We start from the raw sequence: 25,976 nt of genomic DNA on the forward strand, positions 1-25,976 counted from the left end.
CTGCTAGAGAAAGGTGCCATAGAACTGGTACCAGTAGCGGAGAGGAACAGGGGGTGCTACTCCCCATATTTTCTCATTCCAAAAAAGGACGGAGGACTGAGACCCATCTTGGACTTGAGAAACTTGAACAAGTTCCTCAGGAAGGACAAGTTCAAGATGGTGACTCTTTCTCAGATCCTTCAGGCTCTCCAACTCCAAGATCGGTTGGTATCATTGGACCTTCAGGATGCTTACTTTCATGTGCCAATCCATCCAAAGCACAGAAAGTACCTGAGGTTCGCGATTGGCAATTCTCATTATCAGTTTTGAGTTCTGCCATTCGGGTTGACCTCCGCCTGAGGGTTTTCAACAAACTGTTGGTGGTTGTGGCAGCGAGTCTCAGGAGAGGAGGTATTCACATATATCCCTACCTGGACGACTGGTTGATCAGAGCAAGTTCTCCAGAACAAGCTCAGGAACATCTTTCGATCACCTGCCACTTCCTCCACAAATTGGGTTTCTCCCTCAATTTCAAGAAGTCCCACGTGATACCATCCCAGAAGATCCAGTTTATCGGAACAGCCTTGGACACTTCCTCGGGAAAAGCCTCGCCTCCGCAGTGAGAGCTCTCCACATCCAGCAGATGGTAACAAAATTCCAGAATGCCCAACGTCTACCGGCCTTTGATTTTCTCAGGTTGCTCGGCCTCATGCAATCCTGCATTTTCCTAGTACCAGAGGCCAGGTTGAGAATGAGATCCCTTCAATGGGCACTCAGAACTCAGTGGTCCCAGTTCTCAGGGAATATGTTGGATCTTCTGCAAGTTCCGAGCGCAGTTGCTCAGGATCTTCTATGGTGGGCTTGCAACGACAACATTCTCAAGGGAGGGTCTTTTTGGCAACCATGGCCGGAGATAACAGTAGTAACGGACGCCTCACTCACAGGGTGGGGAGCTTATCTGACAATCGGCGGTCGTTGGTCTCCATCGGAGTCCAAACTACACATCAACCTTTTGGAGCTGAGGGCAATCAGACTAGCGCTGAAGGGCTTTCTGCCCTCTGTACAGGGAAAGAATGTCCTGATAATGACGGACAACACGGTGGCCATGTACTACCTCAACAAAAGAGGAGGAGTAGGGTCACTACCACTGTGCAGAGAGGCGATGTAGCTATGGTTCTGGGCAATACGAGAAGGAATCTTTCTATCGGCAATTCACCTAGCTGGAGAGAAGAACACGGCGGCAGATGCTCAGAGCAGGCAGAGCACGGTCTCTCACGAGTGGGAGCTGGCTCAGGAAGTCCTGGAGATCTTTGCTCTTTGGGGAACCCCTCAAGTGGATCTGTTCGCCACCGCGATCACCCGGAAGTGCGATCAGTACTGTTCAAGGGAATTTCCTCAAAGAGGAGCTCTGAGAGACGCATTCGTAGTGGAGTGGAAGTTTCCACTGCTGTACGCGTTTCCCCCAGTCCCCGTGATTCCTCAAGTAATCAGGAGGTTGAGAAAGTTCAGGAAAACCATGATCCTAATTGCCCCGGTTTGGGCCAGGAGGACGTTGTACCCGGACCTTCTAGACATGTCCATCTACCCTCCAATACGTCTTCCGCAAAGAGAGGATCTTCTTTCGCAAGAGGAAGCTCGGGTTCTCCATCCAGCGGTCAAGACACTCAATCTTCACGCATGGTTTCTGAGAGGATTGGGATCTTCAGGATGACGTAATGGAAGTCTTGCTTTCGGCCAGAAGGCCAGCAACAAAATCTTTGTATCGATGTCGCTGGAACAGGTTTAGTAACTGGTGCAAAGATAAGGTTGTGGAACGTTTTCAATGTGGCACTCCAGTAGTGCTCTCTTTTCTATTACATCTAGCCGATCTGGGGCTCCAGATAGGAACAATCAAAGGATACCGTGCTGCGCTGTCCATTTTCAAGCGCACCTCGGAAGAGGTTTCATATTTCAAAATACCACTAATAATTCAATTCTTAAAAGGACTTACTAACGTATACCCTCCAATACCTTTTCATGTCCCAACTTGGGACTTAAATTTAGTATTAAAATTCTTGACTTGCATACCATTTGAGCCTCTGCACTCATGTCCATTGAGGCTTTTAACACTATAAACTGTCCTTCTTGTGGCCCTATCATCAGCCCGCAGGGTTAGTGAACTTCAGGCTCTCTCATGCAAACCACCATATACTATTTTTTATAAGGATAAGGTAGTCCTTAAGGTTAAACCTTCATTCTTACCAAAGGTAGTTTCGGACTTCCATTTGTCACAAAAAATAGTACTACCAACTTTTTATCCTCCTCCTCATTTGGGAAATGAAGAGGAGAGACTGCACAGACTAGATCCCAAGAGGGCTCTTAGTTTTTACATCTCAAGGATGTCTAAATTGAGACAAGATGACCAACTATTCGTGGGTTATACTGGTCATAAACTAGGCTTATCTGTAACAAAACAGACCATATCCCGCTGGATCATCTTAGCCATAATTGAATGCTACAGATTAGCAGGAAAAGACCCACCAGATGGGCTTCGTGCCCATTCTACAAGGGGAATGGCTACTTCTGCGGCTCTAAAGAGGGGAGTCCCGGCAGCAGATATTTGTGCAGCTGCAACTTGGAAAACAATACATACTTTTGTCAAGCATTACTGCTTAGATACTGCCTCCTCCAATGAGGGATTATTTGCCAAGGCAGTTCTGCATTCTGTCCACGAAAACTGAAACTAGTACTCCCGCCTCCAAAATTGCCACTGCTATGGGAGTCTATCATAAGATGAGGAATACGTGGGAGGACACAATCCATTCGAAGAACAAGTTACTTACCAACTGTAACGTTCTTTCGACAGGATGTTCCTCCCACGTATTCCTCATCGACCCTCCCATCCTACCCCACAGTACAGTTTACGTTTTCTTACACTTTCCTCTCACGAAGAATGTATCTGTCATGGGGCACGCCTGGGTGTTCCTCCTATATGTTTCATCGAAAAAACAGAACTGAAGCAACAGGCGCGGCTTGAGCTATTTATACCATCGGTGACGTCGACAGAGTACGGAGTCCATCGAGGGACAATCAACGCCTCGAGCACAGCGCCCTCTGGCGAGAGAATTTTTTTTCTGAAGCAGCGAAGCTGGGGACGATTTATCATAAGATGAGGAATACGTGGGAGGAACATCCAGTCGAAAGAATGTTACAGTTGGTAAGTAACTTGTTCGTCTAACCCAACTTGGTCTTCTTCGGGTCATTCCCTGGGTTAAATTCTTAGGGTCTGATTTCCAAAATAGTTTTCAATGGGACTTTCCCATTTTAAAACATTTGTGTAAATCAAGCCCTTAGTTCTTGTCCACCAAATCAAGGCTTGTTGCATTGTGTCTGTGACCTGTATAATGTCCTCCGATTGGCCGCTCATTTGCAACCACTGCAATTGCAACTCTTCCTTCAGAATTCTCATTTTCTGTCTTCAAAGCACCGTTAATAGAATGCAAGACAATATGAATTCCAGGAGAATTGTGAATTATCTGGCAGTTACTGTTGCTTTCACCCAGAAACCAAATGGTTATTTCATAAATGATTGCCAATCTGCTGTTTTCCGGCATGTCACCGTCTCTCGATGTGTCTAGAGCAGCTAACACAAACTTTGTGCTCTGTTGCGGTTCCAGACAGCCCTTTTCTCTGTCACTGACAGACTGAAGTGTTCAAGTATGTACACTGCTTAAAGAAGCCACTTCTGGCTCCTGCCCAAGAACAACGAGTCAGTAAAATAATGGCAAATATGGAGCCCTTTTCTTCATAAATGAGTTTCCCCAATGGCCAAACAAATTGTGAAAACCCAGTGGGTGGAACGCAGGCTGAAGGTCAGGACCATAAACTGATAGTGATTGTTCCCCAGCAGAAACCTGTGGTATTTTCAATGTTTCCTGTGGATTTCGATATGAAAATAGGTATTCTGCAGGTCAAGAAAACACAGGAAATCTCCTGGCAGAATTTGTGGCATGATACCTGCCAGAGCCGAGTTTCTGAATGTCTGACTTATTATTGACATGATGAGGATTTTTAGATTCACGGTGGGCCACACACCTTCAATAGGATTTTTTGACAAATTAATTGAAGGTTTAAACTCCCTTTCCCGCTAGACATTTGATCACCCTTTTTACCAAGTATTTGCTGGCCCTCCTAGAAAGTTCTTTCTTCAACATGTACATATGGGTGTTGCTGTTTTTTGCTAGACGGAGCAGTTAATGTCCTGTTGCTAGCTGGATTTCAAGACTGTCCTTGATTAACTATTTGAAGCACCCATTTGTCATTTATGCAATTTCAAGGAAAAGTGGGGCACCCTGCCCTGCAGTTAGGGGTTAGGGGCATACCTTGAAGGAGAATCAAGAGCTGCCTTTGTTGTGCACTTTTCAACTGCCCACCCCTCCCATCCACACTCCCTTTGTAGTCTAGGGGATGATCTGTGCACTTTTTTGAGGGTGCATTTATTGGTTTGCTCTTTGCAATCTCAGATCATTTCCTGTAGGGGAGTGTCAAGATCCATAAAATCTTCAAGTCTGCCAGGAAAGTAGGCAGTGCAGCGTTGCATCATGACCCAAGGGTTCTATCTGTTGCAATATCTGATTTTGCACTTGTTACAGCTGTATTGTCTTCTCTCCTGAAGGAAATAGTGTGTCCAACACTTTAACCTCCACCTCCGGTCTCAAGTCGAAGCATTTTAGCTTAGATTGTCTTTGCATGACTGGGCCATGTCCTGGTTTCTGAGCCCAATGTCAGCAACACAGACACCTGTACTCATGCTATCCTTAGACGCAAGCCCCCCGTCCTCCCTGTCTAATTATTTGTCCTCTGGCTAAAACACAATGAACTTGGTCATCTTCTCCCACTGTTCATGATGATTGCATGAACGCATTACTGTGGCATTCACAGACCTATCTGTAAGAGAAGCTGTAGTGGATACCTTCCAACCTATGCAGTCCATATCACCTGCTTCCTTGTCCAGGGTAGTCATTGTCACTATGGCCCTACCTTCATCTGCCCGCTGGTGCAATCACAGAGTCTAAGAACATAAGTTCCTTCGAGCACACTGGTGCATCATCTCTGGCCTTATGCTTCTTTTCCAGCCTTAAAGGAGCTGGAAGAGCTTATGCAGAGTTTTTGAAAATGTTTATACAATAGGAGTGGAGAACGTGCCTTTTTCCTCCTTAGTCTCCAGTACGAAGAAATAGCCAATCTCAACCTTCTTCTGCATCTTTAGCCCGATTCCTTCTTTTACTCTTTACAAGGAGCCTTATATGTGCTGTGCAGTCCTCAAAAGTTGAACCTTTATGAGATTTCAGAATTGGCACATCTTCCAGCATTATCTAATCTTCCCACGGAACATCGTGCAGGGCTGCCGTTGGTTCCAAAAAAGCATAAAGGCTCCAATGTCATACCACCCACCTGCCACATCCTCACGTTGGCCATTTCCAGAATTACGTTCATACTCTTGATCTAAAGGAGAACTCTCCATGAATGGTGCTGGTGCATCCGGCCTCCCCATACCCATTGAGTCCAAAGGGACTCAAATGGGAATGGGGAGTAATTAATACTGGCACCCGGCAATGGGTATTTACCGGGTCTGCCGGGGCTGGCATGCCCCGGTAAGTCCCTCCCCATTGCCGGGTGCTGGTAATTTCATGACTCCGGCGGCAGCCATGCCGGTATATACCGGCATAGCTACCGCCAGAGTCATAATGAGGCCCATGATCCCTGGGTTCTTTCAATCATCAGGAAAGGACAGAAATTAAACATTCCAGATATGTATCCATTGCCTCCACCAAAAGGTCAGATGTATTCTCCATTGCTTGTGCAGGACATTCAAAATCTGTTGTTGGTTCCAGTGAGCGAAAGAGGCCAGGGATTCCACTCTCGTTACTTCACAGTGCTGAAGAAGGCAGGAGGAATCAGACTGATTCTAGACAACTGTGAGCTCAACAACTGGCTTTCTTTGGAGACGTTTCATATGATAAATCTGACACACTTTTTGTTGGCCCTCCAGGTAGGGATTGGCTAACATTACTGGGTCTTCAGGACTTCTACTTCCACATCCTTATTAAGAAAGAGCACCATCAATGCCTCATGTTCACTCTGGACAGTCAACACTGCCAATACAGGGTCCTACCATTTGGTTTAAATGCGACCCAAGGGTGTTCACGAAGGTACTTTCCGTAGTGGCTGCTCATCTCCGGCTCCTAAAGATCCACATTTACCCCGACCTGGATGATTGGACACTGTCCATGATCTGGGGTTTGTCCCAGCCCAGAAGATTCTGTTCATAGTGGTGTTCTGGATACCTCTCTAGGTATGTTTTTCCCCCTTGCGACAGAATTGTGGCCTTGAAACAAACAATCTACGATTTCAACTCTGGGTTCAAAGATTTGCCTGGTTATTGCAGAGGCTTCTGGGACTGATGTCCTCATTTATTCTATGTCTTCCTCTGGCAAGACTCAGAATGAGGCCCTTAGAGTTGCATTTATTAGCAAACTGGAACTAACTATAGAACCCTCAGTCTATGAAAATTACCATCACAAAGGACGGTCTCTCCAGTGGTGGCCTTTTGACGAGAACATTTTCAGGGGATTTCCATTTTCTCCTCTTCCTCAAATTTCTGTGATGACGGGCTCCTCCCTTTCGGATTGGTTTGGTCACTATCAGAATCAACAAACTCACCATTTATGGAATCTTCAAGAGATGGCTCTAAACATTATTACTTGGAACACAGAGCCATTTTCTTGAGCCTCATATCTTTCTTCCATCTGATTCAGGTGAAGGTGGTTCATGTATTCAGCAACAACACCGTTACAATGTTCTACCTGAACACGCAGGGGAGAACAAAATCTCCCTCCTTGTGCCTTTCAGCCTGCAAACTTATAGAGTGGTATCTCCTAAACTAGATTGAGCTTTTTGCATCCCACCTTAAGAGGGAGAAAAATCTTGAAACAAGCTTATTGAGCAGACAGTTTCACGCCACTCACGAATGGGAGCTATACAGATCAGCCATCATACATTTTTTTCAGAAATGGTGCCATCCCTCACTGGTCTTTTTTGCGGCAGAGACCAACTGTCATTGTCGAGAATATGCCCCTTGTCAGGAGTCGGTTTCAGCCTTGATTGGTTGAAGTCCTTTCTTTATGCATTCCCTCTGCTTCCTCTAATTCAGTGCACTGTACGCACCTTCATGGAGACTCACAATTACAGCTTAATCCTAGTGGTCCCTTAATGGCCTCATGAGATGTGGTTCTCAGGCCTTCTCCTGCCTTCAAAGTGAGTTTTCCATCTTCATTTCATGACCCGAGATCTTCTAGTAAAGCTGGGAGGGTAGTTCTTAATCCATGAATACCGCTGCTGAGCTTGAGTATTTGGTTCCTGAAGAACTAGTTTATGCCAATGCTGGAATCTCTGACAAAAACATCTTGGTCATGCGAGGCTCCGGAAAGATTAAGTGCCCACTAGGCTAGAAATAAGGCAGCATCGGTGGCCTTCCACAAACATGATCCCATAGCAGACATCTGTAGGGCCGCAACCTGGGATACTCCTCATGACTGCGTGAGGCACTATTCTCTAGATACCTCATCCAGAAAGGATACTCTTTTTGGCCAGCAAGTACTTCACAAGCTTTTTTCTTGAACATTGGCAGAGCATATGACGTCTCCTTCCTCTATTTCAGGATCTGCACAGTCTGGGTTGCCAACCGGTGGGAAAGTAGGGAGAGAAGGACGCTGGAGTACAACAAAATTACCTTAATGGAGATTCTGGTACTCTTAATCCTTGCTCTCTCTCCTTTATAACGGCCTCCTTGTCTCCCCCTAAGCACACATCCCATACCACAACCTCAATGGCAGAAAAAACAGAGGAACTGGGAGGTGTCGGTTGGTGACGCATGGGTTGGGGCAGGACCGGGCTTGTGGAGGGATGCACCTGCGTACTGAGACCCATTCTTAAAGCCTTAAAGTGGCAGCACTTTCTTTTGGATAAGCTTTTTTTTATCATCCAGCCTGCAGTGCAAGCTACCCTAACCAGTTGTGAAGGAGGGAGAGCAAGGACTATGAGTACCAACATCACCATGAAGGTATGTTCCTCTGTTAGCTACACTGATAGAGCACAATTTATACACATTCATGGATTGCTGTTACCCCTTCCTTCCACACTTCGAGTTCATGTGACGATACGCTGACCAGACTTCATACATATACAGAGAAATTCCCCTCCACATTAATTGGCTGAGCAGTGCAAAAGCCCCCTCGCCTTCTTGGTGTATATAGGTTTCGGCTGTTAACTGTCTACAGGTATTCCACCACACAGACCCTTCCAAGTCATGCAACTTGGGTTTCATAAGCTGTCAATGCTGGATAAACAATGATTCCACATTTCAACTAAGTTATTCAATATAAGCACAAAGACAATCCTTTTTGCTTTTAACATCAAATGATAAAAATTAATTAGTAATAATGATTCAGATTGCTTGGAAAAAGAAAGACTACTAATAAGTCTACACTTCAATAACATCCTGTATTGTTCACCCCCACAGACCACCTCAGATCAGGAAGTATTAAGAAAACTTTATTAATCTACGGTGATATCCAAAAACTATTAAGTGTGACACATAATTGGAAAGCTCCTGTGAATGTTTGCTATTAACAGATGAGGAACAGAAACATGTTGAGAGCAAAATCCTCTGTATAAATACACAGGAGTTAGATCTGCCAGAGGAAGTAGCACTACCCGTTAGTCCAGTTCGTCATTTAACGGACACAGCAAAATAAATTGTTTCTGAATAGCAGACAACCATTTGTTACTTACGTATAGTCACCATCACCACTGTGAAATGTTAATTCTTATTACATTGGAATCTTTGTAATGTACTTTTATATATGTTGGTTTTAGCTTGAATACATACATTTTTATATGTGCTTACTTATTAGTTTTGAAGTATTGATTATTCTTGAAATGTCACAATATTTTCTCTTATCTTTACTGTTATACTACATATTAATTAGCAACAGTAACCCATTATCAGGATGCAAGCAGTAAATGAAAACAAAACTCCTGTATATTTGTTTATACAAAAGTCATCTGCACCCGAAATCAGAAACGTCTTTCTTAAGGCAAGGCAATATGGAGAAAATATAACAAGGCATTCCGCTTTGGTAAATCTCAAGTACACTTTTCTTTCTACTCAAATGTCTTTGGCAATCTGAATAGAAGCCTTTGTTTTCTTAAAACAAGGTAGTATAGGGAAAAGGGAAAAACATCAGACATTCAACTTTATCACACCTCTTCTTTCAACATGCTACATTTAGCAAAAATCATCCTGAGACGAAGTAGAATCGTTTCTTTGTGATTATTTCGAATGTTGAAGGCTGCACAAAAAGACAGATTAGACACAGAGTCCTCTGTGGATGAATCCTCCAGCAGTTTATCAACTGACCTGCAGTAATAGTAACTGTGCCTGTTCCATGACACAGCTTTTCGGAAACTGCATCTTGCCAATTCTGCGATGGGTTGCACAGACCATCACAGAATAATTCTGTTCCGCTATGACTCTTTACTTCCCAAATTACAAAGTATTAATGGCAATTCATGTTTTGCAGATGGGAGTTATACTCGCTCTGTAAGCCATATGTGCGTACACATGGAACCTCTGCTTAAATCCGTTAGGCCAGGCCAAGGCTCCCAAGTTCCTGGACCCCGTTTGCACAGCACTCTTGAGAGCCGAATGCACCAGCCATCCAAAGAACACAGGTTCAACTATCAAACACCACAAAGCAGCCTTCTCTTTTTTTTTTTTTTTTTTCTTTCCTTTCCCTCCTCCTTTTAAATCCTTTCTTCCAGGATTTTCCTTTCTGTATATTAGAAGTTCTTACTTCTATATGTCTGAACCAGCCCATTCATTAAATTATCCAACATGGTCTGCCACGCGGCTACATGATGTAATTGCCTTGCAGTTTTCTAACGTTTGTACATGCCATAACAGAATGAATAAGATAAACCTGCCACCGCCCTTTTTCTTCTGTTCTAGAATGGAATGTTTGTTTCATTGACAGCTTCTTTGCACTCTCAAAATCCCATTGTAAGCAGGATGACATGGAGCACCACAGATCCGATCCCCGGGTCCGCACTTCCAATACTTATTTATTTATTTATATGCTTGTATTGCGTCGAAAGCCTGCAGGCATCAGGGCCTGTGGAACACAAAACACGTAACAAACAAACAAACCAATCATTCCCGCTGGTTCTGACTAGAGCATTCAACTAGCCTGGATCCAACTCATTTAAACAAATGGGTTTTCAGAGATTTCCTAGAAATCAGGAGTTTTTTATTCCAACCGGCGGGTGGGAGGCAGCTTATTCCAGTATTGCGCTGCCTGCACTGGGAAAGCTTTACCCTTGTCAGTTGCCTGGCTAAAACGCGGCACATTTAGCCAACCCTGATCTTTTGATCGTAACGACTGTGAGGGGATGTATCTAGAGAATTGTTTCTTTAAATACTTAGGGGCTATACCATGAATGCGCCTGTGGACTATAGTCATGGATTTGAAGATGATTCTGTCCTCTATTCTCAACCAGTGCAATGATTTCCTTCCGTGAAATGCTCTCTGTTTTTAATCCTTTTAACAATGCGAACAGCGTTATTCTCCATAACTTGACATCTATCTATTTCTTTCTGGGATGGCCCTAATAGCAATGCGTTGCCATAATCCAGTTGCGACAGGATAATAGCCCAGGCAATGGTAGCCATGTTTTCCTCATTGAGGAACGGACAGATAGCTCTCAGTAGACGCAGGTAATACGCATTGTTCTTATGAAGTTATTTAACCTGTACCTCAGACCCTACTGATGCTTGCACCATCATCCCTAGTGTTTTAACCTGTGGCATGACTGCAATGTTTACATCCTTAATGGGAAAGGCTTTGGATTCTGCGCCTAATTTTGCTCTGGCCTGACGAGTGCCAAAAATCATCAATTCAGTTTTGGGGTTGTTTAAGCACATCCAATTTTATCTCATCCATTTATCTATAGTGTTATAGACTTCTATTATTTTGGCACTGTCTACAAGATGGTCCCCCACTAGTTCAAAGACCAGTTGGGTATCGTCGGCATAGTTCGTAAACAACACACCGACGCTTTCCAAAATATCACAAAGACATCTAATGTATAGGTTGAAGAGCAGTGGAGATAAACTTGCTCCCTGTGGAACTCCGAAATGTATTAGCGTGGGCTCTGAGAATATATCCCCACAATGCACTCGTGCACTCCGATCTGCCAAAAAAGAAGTCAACCATGCCAGAGCGGCTGGCGAGCAACCCGCTATTTTATCCAGTGCCTTTTGCAGAAGTTGGTGATCCACCAAATCAAATGCTGCGATCTAAGAACATCAAGATCCCTGCCTTGCCCTTATCCAAAATTTCAAGCATGTGTGTTTTCAGATTTAACATAGCAATTTTGGTGCTATGAGCCGCCTGGGAACCTTGATTGTTGTTCATGAAGAGCTCCCTGGGCTTCTACATGCTTTTGCAATTGATCGGTTGCTATCTTATCCAGGATTTCTAGGATAAAGTTTGAATTTGTGATGAGGCGTAGGTTTCCTGGGTCTTTGGTGTTTAGACCTGCCTTTTTTACCAATGGCATGATGGTCACCTTTTTCATATCCCTGGGTACTAAGCCCTCTTGAAACAAGGTGTTTACTATTTTTGTAAGTACTGGAGAAAATAGTTCCTTATTGTCTAAAATCACTTTAGCTGGCAGGATGTTCTCCCCTCATGACGTTGGTTTCATCTTTTCCAGTGCTGAGGACATCTCTTCCTCTGTAACGGGACAAAGCTAAAACTGGCCACTTCACACTGTCTAGAAGCAGCTGGAGATTGTACCATAGCATCACTTGATACCTCTCTGGATGCTATAATGTTATCTCTGGCCTTCTGTATCTTGGCAGTGAAGGCCGTTTGTACTACCTCGCAGTCCTACTTAGTGGGAGCGGAGGCAGGAGTGAGCGCCTTAGGTTTTTCTATATTTATGAGAATCTCAAAAATTGTGCTTGTGGTGTTGGGGGCTGCTGCTATCTCTTTATTATAATTATTCGACATAGCTTCTCTAATGGCTTTGGCTTTTCTATTTTTGGAATGTATGCCTTTCCATGGATCCTTTTTGGCGGGAATGGGATTTTGTATCCATTTTTTTTCTAGACCTCGTTTTTCGAGCTTCAATTTATTGAGCTCACCATTTAACCATTTTTGATGATTATCGATCTTCCTGAACTGTTCCACCAGTTCACAAATATGTATGTAATATTGCAATAGCATATTTTCACACGACTCATTTTTATGAAAATTATCTAGTAACGCTTTTAGACAAGGTTTCAGTTGATATGGGCCTATATTTTTGTAATTACGACTGTGTACCTTTATATGGGGATTACTTGTACGTTCTGATGTATTTATATCTCTAGGTATTAAACTAAGCATGTTATAAATAACTAATTATAATTTGAATTGTCCTGCATTATAATTTTGGTAAAAGGCCTTTGCCATTATGCTAGGTGCTTCACTTCAAGCAATTTTCTTTGTACAGGCCTGTTAACACAATATGTGCATACAACATTCTCTTTAGCGTGCTAGTAATTGAAGTGGATCTGAGAGCCCCTCATAGCTTTCATCTTTATTTTAATTTAATACAGAATCACTCCCTTCCCCTAGAGTACCTTAATTTCACTGAATGATGTGACACATTAGTTATGCATATTTTCTTTACCACCACCAATCATCACAGGTAGAAGGGCCAATCTAGTACTGTGGAGTACAGCTACTCTAGCCAGATGTGCCTGTCTTCCACCCCCTGAGCAGTTGGTGTCAGTAAAGTGCCTGGTTTATTCATATCCTTGTATATTGCGCAAACATGCCTTATGCAGAGGTCTCAGCTCTTCTACCCTGGTACCACCACATTGCACCTCCCAGGATCCCCATTTGGGTTCCCCATGTCGCTTCAAGCCCAAACGGCTAGGTCTCAGGCATTCGTGGGGTACTCAGATTCACCTGGATCCGTAAATCTGGAGTCCAGATTCACAGACGTTTTTCGGTCCGCAGGCCCATGGCAGAACTCTACTAACCGACGACATGCTTGAAAGTATACATATGCTAAAAACACAGTTTACAAACAATAAAAAACAACCTAAGCTCCCTCCAAACTGCTAAGTACACCAAAAGCAGCGCACCAGCAGTGCATACAAGCAGACGGCGACCCCAGCCACTATGAAAACTAGAGTAGAAATTAAAATGGTTGCCAACCCCCTTTTGACTTAAGGCCGGCTCCCTTATGCATCACGTGACCCTGTGCAGATGGCCCAACCAGAGAACAGATCAATCCCTGCAGCACAAGTGTATACTATCTTTAGAACTTCTAAGGGGGGTAACAACTGATCTTTAAAAGGCATTCAACCCAGACAGATTGCAATAGTCCATGGTGAAGCTCCCAGCAGAAGCAATGGCATTCTGGAGAGACCCCAGGCAGGGGGGCCTGGTCAGCAGAGGTGTCAGAGGAAGAGCTTTTGAATCAGTTTCTGGTGTGTTATGAAGTGCAAGAAGTAGGGCTCGAGTCCTAAACAAAAAAGTGGAGGGACTCTGGCGTATGCAGTGGCAAGTGATTTCACAGGCCGTGAACTTAAATTGAAAGTAATTCCAAAAATAGCACAGGACATATAAGTATTTGCCAAGAGAACAGATTTACTTAAAACATTGCTTGCTAATTAGAAATTCTGCACACTTGTTATAGGTTAGTAGGTGTAAGAAAACATGTCCTGCACAGCAGAAAGTAATTTTCAGATATTTTATGGCTAATCACTGTAAAATACATGCAGTCTCAGGGCTACGTTTCTTGTCTCACAGCCACGCCAACGTTGTTTGAATTCCGCAGCTTTGTTTAGCGAGTGGGGACAGCACTATTTTTTTTTATTAATTGAAAAGTGGAATAGAGGTGAACATACCATTAGAGGGAAGGAACTGCAAGCAAGTAAAGAAGAAAGGTGTGTTGTGAATAGAAGTAGGGAGTTAACAGGGGAGTTGAAGGAAGAGAGTACTATGATGACAACCAGGGGACACCTAGAAAATGGCAAACTAGACCTAGTGCTCTGAGTTTGCCTTTTCTTATTGATTTAATACCCGATATCCACTGCAGTCCCTGCCTCCTGGGGCTGCACCAGAGTGGTCAAAGAGAAGGGCCGTGGGATTCCCCAGCAAAGCGGGGCATGGATGGAGGCAGCAAGGGAGGTGGAAGGGAGGTGACCCAAGGAAAGCATGAACTAAGGCTGGGACCCGGGACCCAGTGAGAGACGCTCGCTCGCCCAGTAAGTGGAGGAAGATTGGTAGAGGCCTCCAAACCACCCGCCGGCCCCATTCCCCGAATAAGAAGGTGCACTGGGGCTCTGAGGTGGACCTGCAGAGTGGGAGCAGCTCTAGTGCGACACAGCATATGGAAAGGAAGCCACGTCGTGCGCAGGAAGAGAGACGAGCACTGAGGGAAGGAGACATGGAGGTAGGGTTTGCTCCACATGATAACAGCAAAAACTGATTCCAGGAGGTCTCCAAAAGAGCTATTAATTGAAATCTCGGAACAAGCAGCTGGCTCCCAAAGGAGGCAAATAATAGTCCTGTTGAGAGCATGCAGTTGAGATGGGGGACCATAAAAGTAAAAGGCGGAGCAACAAAAAAAACAGAAGCTAGGTTCTACAATATGTTGCATGTTGTAATGGCGTAAACCTCTGCTGGTACCAGAAAGTGTTCAATATCTCCCGGTTGGATATATTCTCCAGAGAGTTAATATAGCTTTTGCAATGGGCACTCAGCCAGGGTGGTCCCCAAGACAAAATGGCCCTGTAAGGGGTGGGGAGCTGGAGGGGAATGAGGCCCAGGAGTCACTGTCAAGGATCGGCAAGAAATCAAGGCAGGGGGCTGGAAGATCTAGTAGGTCACCACTCAGACTCCACATTGGAATTGAGGAGGGCTTACTGGGAACACTCAGAAGCAACGGTATCTCAGTGAGCTTTGTGAAAGAAGAATTGAGGTGATACACCTAGCGAGGAGAGGGAAACCCAATCTCAATATTTGCCTCAGCTTAAAGACCAATGACGAGTGACAACCTAAAGCGAAAAGAAGCCCTGTCCAAGTTGGCATTTCGACCATCACAGACAGAAGGATTGGAGAGGATGGAGGCAGCAACAACATCTGACAATCTGCCAAGCCCAGCACAAGCTAAGGTAGCCATCATGAAAGACATTGCTGATATACTTGCTGACATTAGAGCCATGAAATCCGAGATTAAGGTCTCACTGGCCGAGTAGAGGGGCAAGGTGGAGAAAAAGACGAGACTGGCTACATGCAGTAGCTAGTAACCAACTCACGCTTTTAGAGTTGAAATATGGTACCCACATGTCAGCCCTAAAAGCATGTGATGTGGAATTGGTGAGTAAAATAGATGTTGTAGAAAATAGAGAGAGGATATGCAATCTAATATTCTTAGATGTCCAAGAACAGAATGGAGAGACGCAGACACAGTGGAGAAAGAAGTTAAAGAGATTATAAATATCCAAGTGGGAAGGAGCTCTGGACGGGGGACAAGATCAATAGTGGTTCGCTGCTACCACTAAACTGAAAAGGCCGGCATTACTAACAAAGCAAGGTCCAAACAGGTGGTTAAATACAAGGGTCATAAGATTTGAATTATGCACGAATTATCCATATTAACCCTACGAAAGAGAGGAGAATATATATGATCCTTAAAACATGGCTCCAGGACAAAGGCATTAGAAAAAGGTGGGGCTATGCATTCGCCCTGATCATTGAGCTTCAAAGTGAATAATAATTGTTGAGGGACTTAGAAGAATTTGAGTCAACTTCAAAGGTATTGGTCGACTCATACTAAGAAGAAGTGTTGAAAAAACTGTCTAGGCCAGACCCCAAGCATATGAGGAACTGAATCCAAGCAAAAGGAAGAATGAAGCACCCAGGAACTCATAAAATCCATCTCTTCGGGACACCAATTATAGGGAGAAAATATGAAATAATTTGAAAGACTTAAACTGCAGGAGAGGGAACACTCACAGTTTGTGGAGACTAGGAAACATATTTTGCAGGGGGCAGAGTTGGAGAGGTGAAGTGTTGCTTGTTATTAACATAGGGGGAGTTTATTAGGCTTGATGTAGATGTTTTGTGATGGGTAAAGTGAAAGGTAAAGTAGTGATATGGAGACACAGAAGAGACAATCTAGGACAGAGAGAATGTTGAAGGAAGTGTTTATGAAAGCACAGGGCTTAATTAAAGGGATCCTGATCTGGGGAGGGGATTTCAACTGGGTTATAGACCCTAGCGTCGACAGACAAACATTGGTTATGACTCAGAAGGACCCAGGAGAGGATGAGGGATATACATTCTGGGCGATGCTACAAGAAGAGGGGTTGAGAGACACCTGGAGAGTATCACACCCAAAGGCGAGGACATTTCCATTGTAGCCCCCTCCCCCACAATACCCAGTCCTGCATAGACTAAATACTAGTGGAGGGTGACCAACAGGAAAGGATTGGATCAATCCATATTCTACGAGTGGCGTGAACAGACCATGAATTGATCCTGTAATATTGGATTTGCCTTGTCCAGAGAGAAATAAAGGAAGATGGTAATGTAATAATTTGCTATTAAGCGACCTACAATTTAATGACCGATTAGCGGAGAACGTTCAAACTTTTTTTGAAAATAACAAGAACAAAGAAGTTCAAATGGTTATAGCCTGAGATGTGCTGAAAGCTGCGTGGATAAGACTCCGTTAGTGAGGGATCTAAACATAAAAAGGACGGATTCAGTATAGAAATAACGAAATGATACTGAGAAAAGTCTATTAGCTCAAGTGGGATCGAGTGGGGAATGGGAAGATCTTGGGAAAAGGATCGACCAAGTGAAGAGGGAGCTGTGGGTGCTATAGAGTTTTGAAATGTACAAAAAATCCCTTTCCATTAAGCAGATACGTTATGCAAATGGGGAAAGGGAGATGCAATGTTAGCGAGGAAGTTATAGAAGCGGAGAGTGGACAGACTGGTGTGAGAAATAATTGTAGATCATGGGACGAGCCTTACAAACTCAAGGGAAATAGTTGAGACCTTTGTCGAAGTCTATGAAACCCTGTACAAATGGTAAGATTAGGAAACCAGTCGACAAATGAAGGAAGATCTTGGGTTGCTGAGATTACCTTAGCTGAACGGGGAAACCATAGCAATATTACAGGCACCTATTACAGGGGGAGAAGGGGTCCAAGTGATTAAATGTATGTCTGGAAAATTACAGTGACCGGATGGGTTCTCAGTAGCATTTTATAAAAGGTTCAAAAATGAGTTAGCCCTGAAGCACATCTGGTGGCCAATAGATCAAACCTATTCTTACCTGAGCTGGTACACAAGTTCCAGGTAGGATTTGTGAGAAACACAGAGGGGGATGGCCGTGGGTAGATTCGGTCGCTGAGAGGGCTTTTGATACAGTCTCCTGAGAGTTCTGTTTAGAGGACAATTGCACCTCTAGATTGTTCACCTTAGGTAGAGGGACACAGCTGTTACTCCTATTCACACTTGTCATCCAAAGGTTGGCGTCTAGAACAAGGCAACATCCCATAATTTAAGGTAGGGAGGTAGAAAACAAAATGGGACTGTTTGTATCTACTAAGTATAGCAGTACATTGTCTGCAAAGTCTTCAATTCCGACACTGTTGGATGACCTAAAGCAATATGGAAGATTATAAGACTAAAAAATAAATAAACATAAAAATGCACCAGTACTACATTTGAGTCCCAGGACAGACCAATTAGAGGAAATTGTAGGTGTTTTCCCATTCCACATTTGCTGGGAGAAGATAAAGTATTTTTGGAGTATGGTTACTAGAAAACCTTACACAGATACACCAGTTGAATTACCCCACCCCTGCCATTTACGGGAACAGATTAAGGGAGGCCTGAAATACTGGGATAGGATGGGATAAACTTGGATGAGCAGGTTGACAGCATTGAAAATCAATGTTTTTCCTAGACATTTATTTCAGTTTAAGAAGTTACCAGTGGAAATTCCAAGGCCCTTTCTGGGGGAGGTGAACAAGACCTTTTGGAGATTTATGCGAGGGGTATAGGAAGGCTAGAATTCCCGTCAATGCAATCTCTTACCTAGAGATATGGGAAGGCATGGCTTCCGGACTTGAAACATTATTTCAGAGCCTTTAAGCTGTAGGTAGTGGTGGTGGTCTGCCTGGAGACAATGGTTTGCCATTGTAAATTACATACTGCGTCCGGTTACTATTGGGGAATGGCTGTGGGTCCCACAAAGGGTTGTGCCAAACGTCACTAAGGTGCGCCCAATGCTGGGCCCGTTCGGGCGAGTGTGGAGGGACCAGAGACTAAGAGGAATATTTACAACATGGTCCTCTCCCTGTAGTTGTATTGGGCTCCACCATTTATTTCCGAAATAAGTGATCTGGTTATGTTTCAGGGGTGGCTTCAGGCCGGTTTGGAGAGGGTTGGACAGCTATAGGCACAGGTAAGATTCATAGATAGCGAGACTTTACAGAGTAACCTAGGTGTTGAGTGGCTGTCGATTTTCACGTTCATCCATTTGAAGGGTGTCCTTACAGGAAGGACGTGGAAGAAATTTGTGTCCCGTGAGCGAACCCTCTTAAATTAGGTACCAAAGGGCTAATCTCTAAAATATACAAATTCTTCCTTGAAAGGAGGGTCCCAAGATGCATACTGACCAGGGAAAGATGGGAAGAGGACATTGGCTCCCTTTTTAGGGACGGTTTACTCTATCTGGGGTAGTGGCCAAGGTCTCCATATACAAGTTGCATGGTTTTAAGCTCCTGCAATGGTGTCCCCCCCCCCCGTGTAGGCTAGTGAAAATATTCAAGTTGGTAAGTCCACAGTGCTCAAGGAATTGCAGGAAAGGGGGCACATTTTAGCATATGTGGTGAGACTGCCACAACGTATGCATGTACCGACAGGAGGTAATGTCATGGATAAAAGGTCTCTCCTTCAGCTAGTTATTTCTGATGCCATAATTCTATCTTTTTAGTTCAGGTCAAGAGTAGAAAGAGCTTTGTTTCTGTGTAACCTATTAAATTGCCCATCATGATTGGATGCTTGTTTTATTGACCTACTGGACGCTAAGCCCATAAACAAGCCAACCTCAAAAGGTTTTTTAAAAAAATTCTATCTAGCGGGAATCTACCTAAACCTCAAAATGTGTTTGTTTATCTAGCGGGCATCTACCGGTGGTAGATATGTATCTGTCAAGTGCTTATCTGTCAATATTGGATCTCGGACTGGGGCCTCCAAGTTATATGTTAGACATTTTGTTGGGGGTAAACACCAATGATTGCTCACCTGAACTATACTAAAACAGCACAATCTATAAACATGCATGGATTGTCAATATCCCTTAATTGCACATTTCCTTTTATTCAAGTTCATGTGACGATCCTCTGACCATACTTCGTACCCATAAATAGAAATTCCCTTTCACATGCAATAGCCTATGAGTGCAAATACCCCCTTCGCCTTCTTAATGCACATACTGAGGTTTATCTTTTATCTTTATAGAGTCATTTCGACACACAGACCCTTTCAATCATGCAACTTGACCTTCATAATCTGTCACCACCACATACTCAGGAACATCATGTATATTAACATGTATTCCGCATTTCAAATAGGTTATTCAATCTAAACACATGGGCATCCTTATTTTCTTTTGGCATCTGACCGCAACATCTAAATGCTACACTTTAATTCCCAAGAGTAGCCTATTATGGAAGACTTGATACATAACACTATCGCTCATTCTCTTGTCGAGGATAAGGCAATGAAAGCATGTGGTGGATGATGATGATGAAGAGGAACCGCCCAAAGGTTATATATATTAAATGTGAAGGGGCTGCCCGCCACAGAGAACCACGCTGGCTCAAATGCATGTGCAAGGGTATTTATTTTAAAATCTTTACAAACAGGATAGCCGTATCGCCTGGACAAAGGTATCTGGGGCCTAGCGGGGCTTGGCATTTTGGCACTAGGTATGTCCCTCTCTGTCTCATTTTCCCTGGTCTTTCCCACTTTGCTAGCCCCAGCTTATTTAACTGAGATGTTAATTCCTGCCAACGGTAACACCTGGCTGTCTTTTTCTTCCTTACTCTAGTGGTGGTTCCTTGAAGACGTCGGCTGACTAACTAACTGGGGATTTTCTAGGTTTTCCCTAACCTAGCCCGCTTAGTAGTTTTAGGTAGTTAGGGTTGGTGCCTTCTTCCGCCCGGTATTACACTCACTTCTTTCAAACCCGCTGTTCGTACCTCACCCTTCACTATACTGGTTTCTTCAGCTGGTCTCCTGTCACTGTGTCACTGTCCCTCCAATCTCTCACTCTGCCTTTCCTCCTCCACTCTTTGATCTTACTTCTTTTCTTACTCCTGTTCTTAATATTGCTCGTACATCCCACTACCCCTCTACCTCCGTTATCTTCTTTTCCTACCACCCCACATCCTTGCCTCTTGCTATTCTTATTGTAATCTCTGACTCACTCTATATGCTGATAGTTACTCATATTGTCGCACTCACCATTACTCTTCCTACTTTCCCTCTACTACTGTTCTTTCTCTGCTACTAACACTATCTCTTTAGTACCTTAACTTACTTACTACAACTGTCAGTTTCTTCTATTCACTCGCGCTCGTTATTGCCCTCTACTAACAATTACTGCTCTACTTCTTATTCTACTTATTTGCTACTCCCATTACCTACTGTCTCAACTCCCACCTGCTACTACTACATCTGCCACTACTACCACTACCTCTCCGCTACTCCTTCTCTACCTCTACTCCTCACACTCTCCACTATCACACACAAACACTCCACAGACCCCCTCCCCCTCCTTATAATAGCCTCTGCACTCCTTTCGCTCTTGCCTTCTTTGGTCTCACCACTTCCTGTACTCACCCAACTATCCCAGACTGAAGCCTTCACACACAGCACCTTACATACCCCACCCCCTCCTAAGATTGTCCAGCTTACTTTAGCGAATCACCTATCTGGCTCACGGCGTGTGATAGGGAAAGGCCATGAGAGGGTTAACAAGGGCTTGCAAGCCTCACCCGTTTCCAACATGGACCCTGATGTGGTCCTAGGGAGATCTTCTAGAGAAGGCCTTCCTGGGCCTCTTTGAAAATAACAATATCCTGGGTGGTTTTGTGGGTCATAATAATATGGTCTTCATGGAGGCTGTTCGTCATCATTTATTAGACATTCCGTGGTGGGCCAGTGGACCCCCTTCTCTTGTGGAAGATGATGATAACGCTTAACCATTTTTCAAGGAGCGGCATTACTACAAGGGATGACCCTTAATTTGTCAAGGTGCAGCTTTTGTACAAGGGTTAACAGGCAACAAGCTTTGAAGGTGCAGCTTTTGTAAAAGGGGAGGACCCTAATAACTTTTCAAGGAGCTGCTTCTTTACAAGTACAAGGAGTGGCTTCGCTATAAGGGATGTCCCTTAAGAATTTTCCATGGAGCGGCTTCTCTACTAGAGATAACACTTAAAACATGTTTGAGGAGTAGCTTCGCTACAAGGGAGGACCCTTACTAATTTTTCAAGGAGCAGCTTTGCTACAACTGAAGACTCTTAACAATTTTTCAAGGTGTTGTTTTGCTATAAGGGATGACCCTTCACAATTAGCAAGGAGTGGCTTTGCTACAAAGAATGACCCATAATATTTTCTCAAGAGGCAGCTTTGCTGCAAGGGATATCCCTTAATTCCGGTTGGATTTATTTAATTTTCTATTTGTTTTTCATTTTTTGTCTGTGAGGATGAACACTGGGTAATGAAAAATTGGACTAAATTATTATCATAGGCAATTATTTACTGAGGTTTGCTGGAGTCGATCTTTAATGTTGTCACATGGAAGCACTTCAGGTGTGCCACCCTGGGATCACCCCCCTCTCTCGCTGTTGCCACAAGACTACCATGTGGCAAATGCTGCAGACATTTTAAAGAAATCCCCAGACAGCTGGTAGTCCCTGTGTCCATCAGGGGGAAGGTTTCCATGCAGGCAGCTTGTACTTCCGTGTGTGTGTGGGCGCAGTAAGTGTGTGGCCACTACTGAGGTACCTTTAGAGACATTGACAGTAGTATGTTTCATATCAGCAGGCCTGTGGTTGTAAAATGGGGTCTTTTTCCCCAGTCTACCTCCTGCCTACAAAGATCGCAAACCACCTCTATGGCCTTTTTCAAAAAATTATCTCAGCAAGATCTAACTTCCCCAGAGCTTTTCTCTGTAAAATGCTGGTTTTCATGCTGTTGCCCTATAAACCTCAAGAGAAGGCTAACTGACACAGCTGACAATTTTTTGCATATGTAAAAGAGTTTCCCCTCCCTTCCGTCTTAATATGTGTTCACTGCGGTCTACCTACTGCACCCAGGACCCATAGCTGATACTTTCTAATTGATCTACCTGGTGAATATCTTCACCATTCACTGGAGTGTCTAGAATTGTGGCATACACTGTGCTGTAGTATTCACCACCAGATTATATTCTATACTGAATTGTTCCATTGCAGCTAATTGTTTATTAATTCCGTTCAGTGTCTTTGAAAGCATGGCTGCTTCGTCAGCATAAATGAATTAAAATCAGGATGTAGACTTCAGATTGTTTGTGTTGTTTGATTACATCATTATTCTGCTGCTCTTGTGGCCATTAGCTTTGGTAATTCATCAAGGATGGCCACTTTGATGATGGTCTCCAGACAAAGTGCAATACCTTGATTATGGTAAGCTGCATCATACTGAGGCTGATAGACATACTCTGCCCTGCCCACACAGCAGATGGCTGCAGCAGGAATGTTTTCCTGTGCGACTCAGGAGGGTTGGCTCCTGGAATCCTATCTCTATAGGTGAGGTTAAAGGAACTTCAGGAGAAGGGTCATGAACGCGGGAGAAGGGAAATAACTTTGAAAGAAGTCCAGAGGACCTTAAGAGTGAGTAGCCCTGAGTATTGTGTCCGGGGATACTGACAAAAAAGGATTACCATATGTAATCCATTGTCTTCAGCGCTCTGAGACCTATGGGTGTTTAGCGCTATATAAGGAATGCATTATTTTTATTAATCATGGCATTCTACCTCAAAAACACAAGTAGGAATGTACCATAGAGAGCAGCTGCTTGTGTGGCTGCTATCCCATGCTCATATCATTCCATGAAGGGTCCGGGGGTCAACAATAGACCCTTCTGTGTGTTGCACTTGTTGACAAAGCACAGGGAAAAGACATGGTGAGTGCATCCCACTATGTCTATAGTATGTTTACTAAAATGTTGAGCTTCACCTCTCTGCTTCATCCCCAGATTTGTGCAACTGCACATTTTGACAAAAAAACACGTGTATGCCTTAAAAGGTATACAATCAGGTGTCACTTACTGACCAGAGCTTGCAAATATTTGCACAAGTGTACATGCAAATGGTTAAAAGTTGGACACAGAGTGGCTTCTGCATCCAGCACCCAACTGTTGCTTTTTGTGAGCTGCAGTGTTTTCTTTTATTGTGCCTTTTCTGGTAGTGATAGGAGTGTATTATTATTTAGCATTAGAATATATATATATTCTATGAAGTCTGTGTCAATGGCCAAGACTGTGTGTTTAAGGCAGATTGCACATGTCGTTATGTTGGTTAATTTGTATAGCGCATTCAGGCATTCTTCTTTTTCTTCCAGGCCCTCCCCTACGTGGCCCTCCTGATCGTGATGCTGTTCTTCATCTACGCTGTGATTGGGATGCAGGTAAGTCATGCTGTAGACTGTCGTTTTTTGAAGATGAGAGTGCAAGGAAAGAAATCTTATGAGTGATTATAGCTGTTAATCTAATGATCCAGGTAAAGCATTGTTTCGTGTGTATGAAGAGAGAGGTCCATCAGAAGAGAGAGGCCCATCAGGAGAGAGAGGCCCATCAGAGGACAGGAGATCCTACAAGAGCATCCGAGCGGAATCATATTTGCTCCCTAGAGGGGAAGATGACTCAGTACATGTTAAGCTCCGTAATTAACTTTTATAAGGCCCCCACATATGACTTATCTTTTTCCTCTGTCTGTCCATCCACCACAGTGCACCACACACTGGTTGAAAAGTAAAAAAAAAATAATAAAGAACTAGTGGTACTTGTCGATGGAGCTTTATAGGAGGGGGGCGAGAAGGATGAGGAGGCAGGCCCTTATCTCGTTTTGTTGGCATTCATCATTGATAAAAACAGATTTATTGGGGCAGTAACCTGTATGAGCGCCAGACCTTTTCTGAAAGAGGGTTAACTATAACAGACATTAGGATTGAGTCTCTTGCCCTAAAGTAATTTTACAACCAGACATGCACCATCATCAGCTTCAATATTATTCCTATTAGCATTGTCATATCCTTATTCAGCATCATTGAGAGTATGATGGGAGTTGATAGTTTCCTCACTGTGTACAGGAGGGTTTATGCCTTTCTGTTAAGGAAACACCAGCCTGTTTCCTTATTAGTTACATCATTAAGATTTTCCAGGATAACATTTAGAAAAGTCGTGATTCTATTAAAAACACAAAGGCAATCATTATGCTCCTCTTTCTTTAATTAAAGAAGCTCAAGCAGCTACATTTAAGGAAAACATTATGTTACTTTTTTTTAAAAACTTATTTTGCTGAAATCTACAACAGAATAAAACTTACTTCCAATAAACAACAGTTTCCAAGAGAGGCTCTGCTCATAGTCCATGTCACCTATGCACATGACCCTGCTCCTCCAATCGGTTCCAACTTGATACTTAAAGAGTCCTCGACTTCCTTTTTTGCTTCCTTTTGCCCAGCTGTGTGATGCAGAGTACTCTTGTATGAAACAAAGTCTTTGTGACCGTGGCACTCGAAATATCTTCTGCTAATCTCCATCTACGTTATCCAGATTTAACTTCCGATCCTATAGATTACAGACCAATATTAGGAAGGGAATAATTTGCTATAATCACAAACTCAATGAACCTCATTACAAGTAACCCTGTCCGAAAAAAGTACCGGTAAAACTGCTGGTACTACCGGCTCTGGCATTTTGTCCGGACCAGGTTACTTAGTTTGCCGTTAGGGGCAGTGAACAACCGGCAGGCCTGACCTGCCAGTACTTCAGTCCCCTACTGGCAGATAAATCACTGAAGCACCGGCACTGTTAACAACGGTGCTGGTGCTTCAGTGTTCCAATTCCCATGGAGTCCTATGGGACCCCATGGGAATGGGAACTTACTGTTCCGCCACCGCCCATGAGGTGGTGGAAACGGTAAACCGAGGTTGCCAGTAGGCACCAGCGCACCCTTGTAATGAAGGCCTAAGTCTTTCTTAGTGAATTTCTTGTATTGTTACAATTGCACACATTACCCTAATGTGTAGAGTGGTAAGGATACTTTGTATCCTTATATTTCTTTCTGTAATGGCTTTGTGGTTACTTTTTTGTTGTTGTTTTGTTTGATGTTTTAGTTTGGTGTCAAACTTTACTATCATTGTGAATTATTTGTGAAGTAAAATAGAAAGTGCAAAGAAAAAGAAAGGAAAAAAAAAGAAAAGAAAAAAAAGGAAGATCAACGTCCAGGCTCTGTTGTGGTTCAGAGTTTTCTTCCATTGAGATCAAGGATACTGGAGAGGAAAAGGGCAATTGTATATATGTATTTGTTGTTGTTTCCGCTGAGGATGGCGGCCCATCTTTCTTCTGTATTCATTTGTTGTGAAGCGAGATCAAAGTGGGAGCCAAATTGCTTGCGTTGAAGTACAAGAGACTGACACTCCATAACCAGATGGAATATGGTTTCCGGTATAGTTTCAGTTTTGCAGAAGCGGCAGTAGTTTTGTGCTTTTGGAATCTGTCTTGTTGTAGCCAGATAAGAGTTTGTGGGTAGAATGTTCAGCCGG

The 25,976-nt window shown here is 43.6% G+C and overlaps 1 protein-coding gene across 8 annotated transcripts in view; it reads left to right on the forward strand.

The window, feature by feature from the left end:
- Positions 1–25,976, forward strand: part of CACNA1C (calcium voltage-gated channel subunit alpha1 C) — a 2,322,072-nt gene that overhangs the window by 1,763,003 nt on the left and 533,093 nt on the right. For all 8 annotated transcript variants that reach the window (XM_069628642.1, XM_069628646.1, XM_069628641.1 and 5 more), the window contains exon 33: positions 23,773–23,838. In XM_069628642.1, the coding sequence (XP_069484743.1) occupies positions 23,773–23,838 (66 nt within the window). The remainder of the gene's footprint in view (positions 1–23,772; positions 23,839–25,976) is intronic.

The sequence above is a fragment of the Ambystoma mexicanum genome, chromosome 12 (genome assembly GCF_040938575.1).
Source record: "Ambystoma mexicanum isolate Mex_15411 chromosome 12, UKY_AmexF1_1, whole genome shotgun sequence".
NCBI classification, from domain to species: domain Eukaryota; kingdom Metazoa; phylum Chordata; class Amphibia; order Caudata; family Ambystomatidae; genus Ambystoma; species Ambystoma mexicanum.